The sequence below is a fragment of the Trichechus manatus genome, unplaced genomic scaffold, assembly GCF_000243295.1.
Source record: "Trichechus manatus latirostris isolate Lorelei unplaced genomic scaffold, TriManLat1.0 scaffold00194, whole genome shotgun sequence".
Taxonomy (NCBI): Eukaryota; Metazoa; Chordata; class Mammalia; order Sirenia; family Trichechidae; genus Trichechus; species Trichechus manatus.
In genome coordinates, this window is record NW_004444130.1 from 1,844,742 (window position 1) to 1,856,720 (window position 11,979).

At 41.8% G+C, this 11,979-nt stretch overlaps 1 protein-coding gene across 1 annotated transcript in view; it reads left to right on the forward strand.

Moving 5' to 3' along the window:
• Positions 1-11,979, forward strand: part of HYDIN (HYDIN axonemal central pair apparatus protein) — a 359,230-nt gene that overhangs the window by 236,040 nt on the left and 111,211 nt on the right. The window contains exons 27-34 of the mRNA XM_004387835.2: positions 800-977; positions 4,603-4,724; positions 6,880-7,013; positions 7,464-7,600; positions 7,844-7,971; positions 8,133-8,324; positions 8,657-8,806; positions 11,351-11,590. Coding sequence (XP_004387892.1) covers positions 800-977; positions 4,603-4,724; positions 6,880-7,013; positions 7,464-7,600; positions 7,844-7,971; positions 8,133-8,324; positions 8,657-8,806; positions 11,351-11,590 — 1,281 coding nt within the window. The remainder of the gene's footprint in view (positions 1-799; positions 978-4,602; positions 4,725-6,879; positions 7,014-7,463; positions 7,601-7,843; positions 7,972-8,132; positions 8,325-8,656; positions 8,807-11,350; positions 11,591-11,979) is intronic.

An 11,979-nucleotide genomic window follows, 5' to 3' on the forward strand; every position in this document is an offset into this window, starting at 1 on the left:
CTTCATCTAAAGTACAATGAAGACAAATTTTTTTAAAAAGTAATTTTCCATTTTGTCACCAAGGCACATTTGGTTTTTTCCTCAAATTTTTGCTATTTTGTAGTAATCCTACTACAAATATTTTTGTACTTGTCTGCTCGTCCGCAGGTGGAAGAGTTTCCGTAGGGAATATTTCCAGGGGTGGAATGGCTGGGCCTATGGGTACGTGGAGCCCTGGTGGCACAGTGGTTAAGCATTTGACCGCTAACCAGCCACTTGTTGAAAACTCTATGGGGCAGCTCTACTCTGTCCTGCAGAGTCGCTATGAGTCGGAATCGACTTGACAGCAATGGGTTTGGTTTCGGGTTTTTGGATGGGTACATTCCACTTTGTAAGATGGAGCAAAGTGTTTTGTACATTGATTATTCCCATTGACATTTCCACCAGATGTGTATAAGAATCTTCTTTGATGCATGTTCTCACCAAAATTTGGTAAATTTTTCCAATCTTGAGGTTTATAAAGAAACTTCGTTATAATCTTAGTTTGCATTTCCCTGATTACTAAAGAGACTAAGCATTTTTTACTGTATTCATTTACTATTAATTTTTTCTCTTTTATGAAATGTGTGTTCATATATATTGCTCATTTAGCTAATGGTTACTTGTCATTTTCTTAATCTTCATAGGACTAGATCTTAGAGAAGGGGTTGAGTGGAGAATAACTGGCATAATAGGCCCTGCAGCCTATCTAGTCCATCAAACTACCAGAAGCAGAAGTCCGTTTGTAAATTTTAATGTTCTCTCTGGTCATTCTGCATAGGGTTTTATCGAGTCACACAAAGAACAGGTGTTGAAGGTTTACTACTTACCTGGAGTACCTGAGGTCTTTCATAGGAGTTTCCAGATACAGATAGCCCACCTGGACCCAGAAAGTATCATTCTGAGTGGAGAAGGAATCTTTCCCCGAATCTGCCTCGATCTCCCCAGGAACCTCAAAGGTATTACTAACCCACTTAGAGTATTTGCCCACTGGGGACAACAGATACATTTTAGCTTTGTTTCTTTGAAGGTTGGTGGCTGCTCACTTTATTTGCTTGGCTGTTCTCTCAAGTCCCCTTCTATGGTTATTCTTCAATGGCAAAAAAAAAAAAAAAAAAAAGATTTGAATTTGACTTGGTGACCTGAATTTAGAGACAAGATATGATCCTGGCAATCCCAAATTAGGACCACTGGCCAATTTTGCCATCACTAAGTTGCTTTCTCTTTATAAAGGGAGCAGAAAATTTTGCTTCTGAAGGCCTTTTCCTCCATTGCATGTTCCTTCCACTACAATCTCTCCCTGAGTTCTTTTCCCGGTAGCATACTCACAGATGGCCATTGAGAAGGCAAAGGATGGTTTAAGGAGTAGAATTGTCAAAATATAAACTCTGTACAGAAAGGCAACCACGGATTCTGTCTCCTTATTTTGGAGCCCCTGGGTGGTGCAAATGCTTAAGGGCTTGGCTGCTAACCAAAAGGTTGAAGGTTCAAGTCCACCCAGAGATGCCTTGGAAGAAAGGCCTAGTGATCTACTTCCAAGAAATCAGCCATTGAAAACCCTATAGAGCACAGTTCTACTCTAACAACCATGGGATCACCATGAGTTGGAATCGACTTGATGGCAACTGGTTTGTCTGAGGTTTTTTTTATTGTTGTTTATTTTTGAATTAGGAGCCCTGGTGATGGAGAGGTTAAAGCACTTAGCTGCTAACTGAAAAGTCAGTGGTTGGAACCCACCAGCCACTCTGTGAGAGAAAGATTTGGCAGTCTGCTTCCGTAAAGATTTATAGCCTCGCTCTTCCCAGGAGAGGCTAGAACTATCTTTTCTGCGTTTTGGCTGGTGCTGAGTGGAATGACTGGTTTGGGAGAGGAGGGTCTGGGTTCAGCTGTGGTGCTTTGTTGTAAAAGGCAGCTTGGCCTTTGCTACTGATAAGAAAGATGGAGCCTGGGTCTCAAGCCCACCTTCATGTACCTTTGCCACATGGTACTGTACACGTGCCGGCTAAGTAGAGGGTGAGGGATTCTCTTCAGTCTGAGAATGAGTGTGTGTGAGTGAGGCGGTATCCACCTCGTAACTTCAAGTCATTGCAGTTTCTTTTTCCCAAATAAAAAAGGGGGGGGGGTTAGATGTTGCATTTCATAAAACTAACCGAAGTTCTGTCTACTGATGCAGCACAAGAGATGTTTAAAAAAAAAAAAAAAAAGGGAAAGACACTCTTTAGGGTTTTTGTTTTGTTTTAATTATCTTTTAGGGAAAGCACTGACGAATGGTCAGAGCTCTCATCCCGATACTTTCATCCAGGCGCCTTTCCTAATAATACGGTTCAACTGTGAATGTAGAAGTGGGGGGAGGGGGGAGAAAAAGAAAACTCTGGAGTTAGAGGATATAGCAAAAATAAAAATACACTTGTTACATAAAGAATACAGACTTCAGAAACAAAAAAAAAAACCACAACCCAGACAAACCAAAAGTTATAAATGCTCAGAATTGGCAGCACAAAAGGAAAGCTCTCTCCTGACTCGTATTGTGGCAGTCTGAACGCCCCCAGAAAATTGTGCCAAAGACAGTAGAAAACAAATATACAATAAAAGTAAACACACACACATACACACAAAACAGCAAACTTCAGGTAACTATTTTGGATTGCAAACAAAGATAAATTTAATGTTCAAACAATCTGATAAAATAACCATTTGGAAACTGAAAAAAAAAGAAGATTTATAGCCTCGAAAACCCTATGGGGCAGTTCTACTCTGTCCTACAGGGTCGCTATGAGTCAGAATCAACTCAACTGCATTGTGTTTGATTTTTGTTATTTTGGAATTGCACAGTTTGGAAGCTAAGTTAGACCTTTATTAGTTGTCTGCCCACAAGCTCAGTCAAGACTTTTCTGGTCACATCTGGCCTCAGGGCGATCCCTCAGTACCAGAATGATACTTGTCTTGGCAGATCCTGAAGCTCAGCTGAACAGCTCTTTTAGATGTACAATCTCTCTGGATTTTTCTTCCTCAAATAGGGTACAGGACAAAAGGTCAAGAGAAATTTCTCGCTCTTCTTCATCAATCTCTCTTCAAGCTCCTTGAAATCCAGTTTCCCTAAAAACCTTCAGACTAAGTTCTCACACCTCAATCTTTCCTCCTACCCTACTCCTTAAAGCCACTCACTCACCTGTTGGTGATCATCCATTATGAATTCTCATTGTCTACTCCCTGATAATATGAGCACAAATACTTGTAAAGCTAAAGCCAGGTTACGCTCTAGTGTCTAGAGTTCCAGCCAGATGGGAATCACTGTAACTCCACATATAGTGGTCAGGAGGGAAAGCCTTTTGCCATACAGTTGAAAACTGGATACCCAGCTGGCCTCGTCAGTGCAGTAGATGGTTTGCTTGGCCAGTAGAGTACTTTAAAATAATTTAAAATTGAATACCATTAGTTGGATATTTTGTGCTCCAGTTCACCACACTCAGAACACTTCCTCCCAATGTTCCTAATTAGTTTACCTACCTTGACCCTGGAAGCATTTGACTTTGCACTGGCTTAGTGATGAATCTGGGTGTCTAAAATCTCCCCACTGATTGCCTAGCTTCCCTGATATCAAGGATCATGGCTTATTTGGTTTTAGCTAAGGCAACTTGACCCAAATATTTTCTTTTTGTGAAATGAGATTTAGTAAACATGAAAACTGACTTACAGGATGACCAGCTGAGGAGGTTCCTGGGACCCAAGACTTCAGCACTGAAGTCCCAACTAACTTGGATGGAGTTGGTCATCCTACGAGTGACTTAGGGTGTTACTGTCATCAAGTTCTCGAGAACCAGCTAGTAGCCCACTGAAGCATAATCTCATTAAGCTCAGTGAAGTCTGTGATACAAATTCAACTCACTCACAAATTATCCCATTCTCAGAAGCCAAGGAAACATGTCAAGTGAAGTATCAAGAAGTTTTGCTTCCCTTCTCACTGTACCCTAAGACTGCGAGTCAGTGTTTTCTTTTGTTTTTTAATAATATTTTATTGAGTTTTTGGTGAAAGTTTACACAGCAATTTAGGTTCCCATTTGACAATTTCTGCACAAATAGTTCAGTGATATTAGTTGCATTTATCACAATGCATCAACATTTTCTTTGTGTTCTGTTTGTTCTGTTTCCAGTACTCTAGTTTTCCTGTCATCTTGCTTTTGAGTAATTGTTGATCTTTTAGTCTCATACTGATGATGTCTTTTAAGTAGGGCACCGATCTTATGGGTAATATCCTCTATTTTGTGTGTCACTCTGCTATTTCACTAAAAGGTCTCAAGGGATAGGCTCAGTTCTAGGTTTAAAGAGTATCTCAGGGCAATAGTCTCAGGGAGCTGCCTGTTCTCTAATGTTCCAGTTTATCTGGCTTTTTTGTTTTTTTTTTTTTTTGAGAATTTGATTTCTGCTTTGTATTTTTCTCCCATTCTATCTTGGACCATCTGTTATGACCCTGGTCAGAACAGTCAGTGGTGGTAGCCAGACACCATCTAGTTCTTCAAGAATTAGTGTTTTGGACATAGTTCATGTTTTCTAATAAACTTTATTCTCTTCTTCCAATACCCACAGGAAATGAAAAGTATGAAACTTTCTTGAATCAAGCCAAAAAAAACCTAGAGTATGACAAATATGATACTATGGATCACTTAGAAATAATAACTGAGGAGACGCCTGAGTATGAATCTACTGAGGTAAGACTAGCTTCACCCTGCATAGAATGTATGTTCAGAGGATAGTATGTGTAAAGGCCCAGGGGCAAGAAGGACATGGTATGTCTGAGGAACAGAAAGGAGGCGAGTTTATCTAAAGCCAAGAGGGGGAAGACAGGGAGGGAGGGAGATGAGTCTGGAGAGATAGGCAGTGGCCTAGTGAACTGTATTAAGGGTTTAGGCTGTATCCTGAGGAAAACAGGAAACTTTAGAAGTGTTTCAAGCAGGGGCATGGCATAACTGGATTTGTGTTTTTAAAAGATCCCTCTGGATGCTTGGTGGAGCTTGGAGGGGAGGGGGACTTGGGGGCATGAGAGTAGATGTGGAGAGATCAACTTTTTTAAAGCTGATGGAGTGATTGATTATAGGTGAGAGATGATGGTGGTGTGAACAAAAATGATGACTGGGGGCAGGGAGTAAAGAGGAGTTGGCAGATTCAAAAAATAGTCAGGGGTTAGGGATTGATTGAATTTAGGAGTGAGAGGGTGGTGACCTCATGGTGTCTTGCTTGAGTGACAAGGTTAGGAGGAGGCACAGAGATAGGAAACTCAGGAGGAGAAGCAAGTTTTGAGGGGAGGATGAAGAGGGGAAATAAGTTCAGATTGTCCGTCACTGAGCATGAGATTTCTGTGCATCATCCAAGTGGAGGCATCCAAGAAGGAGTTGAAACAACTGCTGTGGGCCTAGAGGAGAGGACTAGGCTGGAGAAAGAGACTTGAGAGTCCTAGGATAGTCATAATCCCAGGAAGCAGTGAGATTCCCTAGGGAAGGTGTCGAGTGAGCAGGGAAAAGGGTACACATTCAGAATGGAGCCCTTAGGTACACCAACATCCAAGAGGCGAAGAAGGGTAGCCAGAGAGGTTCTAGAAAATCCTAGCTCCGCCGAGTGCCTGCAGGCACCCTACTCCACCAGCAAGCCTTCTGCCCGAAGGCACTCAGCTTTCTCACTCCATGGGCCAAGAAGCCCACTATGCCATCTCCTGCTGGTCTTTTGGTTCTGCTGCCTCTGCTACTGCCACTTCTCTTCCACTACTTCTTGCCGTCTCTCACTGTCTCCAGTGTTATAGTGTTCTGTCTCTTGGGTCTAGGAGTTTCTCAGCACAGGAACCCCGGATCCAAAGGACGTGCTCTGCTCCTAGCTCTTCTTTCTTGGTGGTAGCGTGGTCCCCCGTGTCTGCCTCTGGGATCGCTCATTTTAAGCCTAGCAAGATGGCAAAACTGAGAAATCCCCTCATTAGGGTTCTATACACCTTATTTGCATGGTCCTACCCCTACAAGGGACCCCTAGTGGTGCAGTGGTTAAGAGCTATGGCTGCTGGAATCCACCAGCTGCTCCTTGGAAACCCTATGGGGCAGTTCTACTGTGTCCCCCACAAGGGTGTCATGCACCTTATTTGTATTATTAGCAAGCCGTCCAATCCCCTTGATGGTCCACGAGTACCTTATTTGCATATTCCCACCCAATCATTTGGTGGGAGTTATAAGACTATGGCTGGAAAGGCCATATAAAAGCGATCCACTGCACCACACTGCCCCTGTGGTATGGTATGAAGGCAAAATCCCAAGATGTCCTCCCTCACTATTCCCTGAAATTCCTCTCCTGGTGGTCTATTCCTGACCATTAGTTAAGGCTGCTCTCTCCTTGTGCTCTTCTTTTAAAATGCAAATATGTATGGAAATGTTGTCCTAAGGAGGAATTTTATATATATAACTAGAGGGCCCTTAGGCCTGGTTTAGAGGGATCCTAAAATTGGGAAGAAAAGTGTAGTGAGGGAGACTGGGAGCTCCAAAGGCCACCAGTGAAGACCTGTTTTGCAGAAGCCTGGTTCACTACAAGATGCTACCCCTTAATAGCCACACCTAACCCCTCCGCCCCCACCCTTTGCCCCTGGCAACCACTAATGTGTTCTCCATCGCTATACATTTTTTATTTCAGGAATGTTCTATAAATGGAATACGTAACCTTTTGAGATTGGCTTTTTCCACTCAGTATAATGCCCTTGGAATTCATCCAAGTTGTTGCATATATCAATAGTTTATTCCTTGTTATTGCTGAGTAGTATTCCATGGTTTGGATGTATCCCAGTTCGTTTACTACTAGAAGAATGTACTGACTTGCTCTTCTCTGTTATTCTAGTTTAGTGCTCAGCTCCAGATGGAAGTAGAGAGACTTATAGTCCAAGGGTATGCCCTAGAACATCAGAAAACAATTACCCCTGATCCCATAGATGACTCCTGCCTCATCCATCGGAGTCGCCGCAAACTGGCCAAGTGAGTGCCCTTTCATGTTTTGTTTGTTTGTGTCACAGCAGACATGCTTGCCTGTGCAGGGTGCTCCCCTGGAAATAATGCTTGACCTTCTAGAAATTAAATCTGCTATCCTCCCTTACCTGCCATCCTCTAGCATCAAGCCAACCAGGCAGGTTTCTGGCTCTTAAAGTCAGAAAATTCCAACTTTGTGTAATAGACAGGCCATGTTTTAGGTCCATGGGAGCCCACACTGATGTGTTTTGAGATAATGGTTGAAACAGCAGTGTGGATTTCCTGAGGAAGTGTCTTGTTCCTAGTCTCCATTCTGGTAGCCATTGGTTGTTCTCTACAACCAATGAGAATAAAATTATGCGCAGGAGATACAAGAGGATCTCAGACTCTCTCACTTTTGGAAAAGAAACCTTCCATATTTGAAAGTAGCTAATAAGGAGAGCTTCTTAACTGTTTCAGAGTCCAGCTGCCAGAGTATATCCTGGACTTTGGCTACATTATCCTTGGTGATGTTCGAACCCACATCATCAAGATCACCAACACCAGTCACTTTCCAGTGTCCTTCCAAGCAGAAAAGCGTGCCCTTCATGACTCAGGTAACCAGGCTGGGGAGACCCTTTCCTATTGCATTTTGTCATTTCTAACAAGGTATCCATCTATGCTGTCCTTTTGGATCAACCTTCGTGCTTCTGCTGGGATCAGCTGAAAGAATTGTTGGACCATTAAATGATACTTTGAATAGTCATCCTACCCGAGAGAGGGTTCTACCTACATCACCTATTGTTTGCTATTTCTCTTTCCCACAAAGAAATTTTGATTTTCTCACTGTCTTGGTCCAGGCTTCAGTACTGAGCTAGACCGCGTAAAGAATCTGCCTTACTGTGAAACGGAAACATTTGAAGTGAGATTTGACCCACAAGGGGCCAATCTTTCTGTTGGAAACAAAGAAGTTATAATGCCCATCAAGGTAAGAAGCACCACTGGGCCGAATTAGCCCTCCCCAGCCTCCAGCTCTGTATGCTGATCACCCCTAGGATAAACCAGTTATTACGTCAGAGCCACAATCCTCCTTCCTCCCTTCCCCCAAACTCCAGCCGTGTGGTAACAGTAATTCTGTACATGCTGTAGGTGGTTGGAGGGCCAACAGTTCATGTCTGCCTCAAAGCCAAAGTGACCATTCCAAGTATGACATTGTCTTGTGGAAAAGTGGAGTTTGCCACAGTTCAGAGTGGACAGTGCCTCGTGGAAACTATTCAACTTTTTAATCATCTCCAAGTCCCTTGCGAATGGTTTGTCCACACCCATAAGCCTGTTGACAAGGTAAATGATTTGTGGCCCATTGGTCCACTTTTCTCCATTGTCATTTCATCAGATTTGTAATTCTAGACTTTCACTCTCATCATTTCACTCTCCTGCTCAAAGTCTATCAGTGACAACCACTGCTGCCTGAATGAAATCTAGGCCTTAAGCCCAGCACTCAAGGTCCTATCAGGACGTGCTATCAGTCGAATGTCTTATTGGTCTTTGTATCCCTGGTGTCTACAGTTCCTTGCACCTGGGAGGTACTCTGTAAATGTAGATTGAATGAGTAGGGAATGGAATGAGTCCATTTTCCATAAGAACAATCTAATTGTCTAATGTTTATAAACCAGCTGGGGAAGCACATGCCAAAGTACTTAAGACGGAAACTACGTGCTGAATTAAAGCCAAAGACACGGATTTTTGAGATTCAACCCACTTCTGGAGTATTGGACCCTGGTGAACGGTTCAATGTGCAGGTGAAATTCATGCCAACAGAAGAGGTGAGCTTTGAAGAAATATGATTTCATTCAGATTCTCTAGACCTCTTTGAGCTTTACCCCAAGTCCATACTTGCTTGGTTCTCAGGGAAAGATTTGAGTGACCTGCACCTTGCTGTCCTGAATATGACATCTCAGGGGCTTCTGGCTCACGTAGAAGCTGTGTGGCCTAGTGGTTAAGAGCACAAGTGTCCCCTGCCTCTGCTCTTACAGGCTGCATGTCTTTGTGCAAATTATGCAGACTCCTTAAGCCTCAGTGTGCTCATAGATAAAATAAAAATAATACTCTTACCTATTAAAAATTCCTTTGTTGCTATTCTGAAATCCAGTAAGTTTTGAAAACTGGAAAACATTTCATAAGTTTTTGACTAAAACTCATTTGGCAGAAAAACTTCACCTAAACTGACATGAGGTGATTTAGTTTGCAGAGTCAAACACTGCAACTGCAGAAATAGATGTGTTTTGATTACAGGCGACCTTTATTACCTAGACCTGCTGAGGGTGTTAGGTAATAAAGGGTATATACAGTGTGTTTGCCTTTTTTAAAATGTGAATTTGAAAGTATCTGAGCCCTGAGGTTTCAAGTAGGAGATTACCAACCTGCAATAGCTACATCCTAGGATCATTTTGAAGATGGAATGAACTAATGTGAATAAAATACACTGCATTCTGCTCTATGTGTAGTGAGCATCTCAGTAACTGTTAACTATTATTATCAACAGTTGTGATACTAATAAGCACTTCCTGGTGGACAACCTCCCTGGACTTCACAAATGTTTCTTTTCTGAATGTCATCAATGCAAAGCTGTTCCTGACCAACAACACAGTAAAAATAATAAAATCCTAGAACCAGGATGCTATCAAGATGTTACTCTGTAAGGACTTTTGCTCAAAGCCTGAGACATTTGGGATATGTTTTTCTCTCTATTCTAATCTTTTAAAAGAAAAATAAATGGGTGTTTTATAAAATACTTTTGGTTAACTCCCATTTCCTGCAAACAGCTTTGAGGAAACATGTAAGAATCTGCAGTGAGAAGAACTGAAAAAGAGGAAAAGTCAGTGACTTCATATTTGATTCTAAAGTCAAGCCCAGGTTTCTGTCACTATCACAGTCTCCCCCACCCCCTTTAAAAGAAACGAGAATTAGTAATATCATGTTTGTCATTCTTAGAGTCTTCAGACTATCAGGTGGTTTACTCAAGGTTTCAGATTTTTTCCCATTACTGAGTGAGCTATACAATATCAAGGAAATATCAATAAATATGGTAAAAATAGATTTATTCAGGCAGTTCCTTAAATGTTGAACTCAATTTGGTCAAAGTAAACATTTCCGCCAATTGGGAGAGGAACTTAAGAGAAATTGTTTAGCCCTGCAGCCATACAGTCCCCACCTGCATCTCCATCAACATCAGCAGCACAAAGGAAATCACTGACATCTACACTAACAGCTCTCAGTCATTAAGAAAAGGTTAAGATATATGTTCAGAATACTCTGTTAGAAAACAAGGAACTGAATGGAATATTCTAGAAAGATTTCCTTAAAAATTATAATATAGAAGTTTAGGTTATAAGGTGATACATCCACGACTATACAAAACACCCTTTAGCCAATAATTCCTTCTCTGTTTCTGACAGTGTGTATGTATATGTATACCATACACATTCCATCTGTCTGATTTTCCCCCTTGAGCTAAGATAGTTACAAGCACTTCAAATTTTGAAGCTAGTCACAGTCCGCAAACCCAAGTCATGAGCCCAACTATATGAATGATCTGGACTAGTTAAAAATAAAGACTCTCAAGTGATACACTGCCCCTTTAGGGATGGGACCTGTGAATCTGTATTTTTAATAAGTTACCCAGTGAAACTACATTAGAAATCATTGACTGTAAAATAGATTTCTTACCATTTTGAGAAAACTGAGTATGGTATCACTATCAACTGGTATTCTGATGGTGAACTGAATGCCCTAGCTGATCAGTTCCAGACCTGCTGCATAACTTTATCTTCAAATAATGGAAATACGTTAATTTGGGTTCTGCCAGAAGCAGACCTGGAGACAAAGATTTGAGTGGGAGTAGACTGCACTGGTAGGGAAGTGGAAGGCAATAAAGGAAAGGGAGGCAGCCAACAAAGGGTGTGCAATGGGACTGAATCCCACGAGGAAACTCTGGTGGGATATACAAACCATACATTTCAGAATCCTAGTGGCAAAGGTTGGAGGTTCAAACCCACCCAGCAGCTCTGCAGTAGAAAGACCTGGCTATCTGTTCCTATAAAAATTATAGCCCAGAAAACCCTATGGGACAGTTCTGCTCTGTCACATGGGGTCACTATGAGTTGAAAATCAACTTGACAGTACCCAACAACAGCAGGAGTGAGGGAAGTGGGGTATTTATACAATAACTCCGAAATAGTCATCGGTTGAGGACTACTCCAGGAGCTGTTACTTCCCAGGCACTTCCGCTCTGCCATGCCCATGTTTTATATGGCATGTAACAGAAGAATCAGATGTTTGTTTTGTTTGTTTGATTTTATGTTTTCCAGAAATTCTACAGCCAAACACTGGTGTTCCAGATTGCCCAGAGTGCTCAGAAACTTACGCTGCTGGCTCAGGGGCAAGGTCTGGAGCCTCGCCTGGAATTTAATCCTTCAGTTCTGGAGCTGGGGCCGCTGCTGCCTTATGCACCTGGAGATGAGGCTGAGTTGGTGGTGAAAAATCCCTGCAGCTTTCCCATTGAGTTTTACTCTTTAGAATTTGACCAGCAATATCTCATAGAAGAGAAGGTGAGCAGATGTAAAACCGAATTTCATGTTCCTACGCATGCTAGGCCCTGCCATACCACGCCTTTTCTCATGTTCTCCCTCTGCATGGGAATATCCTCTTGGTCTTTCCCACCTCCTTCTCCTTACTGAATTCAGTTATTAATTCTAAAGGTTTAGCTTTAGATTCTTTTGTATTTTCTGTTTACACAATCATATCATCATGGAATAACACTTATTTTTTCTTTCCCAACCCTTACACCTTTTATATAATCTTCTTATTGCACCAACTAGGACCCCCAGTATAATGGTGAATAGAAATGGTATTCTAAGCAGGCATTGTTTTTTTTTTTTTTAATTGTACTTCAGGTGAAGATTTACAGAACAAATAGTTTCTCATTAAACAGTAGTAC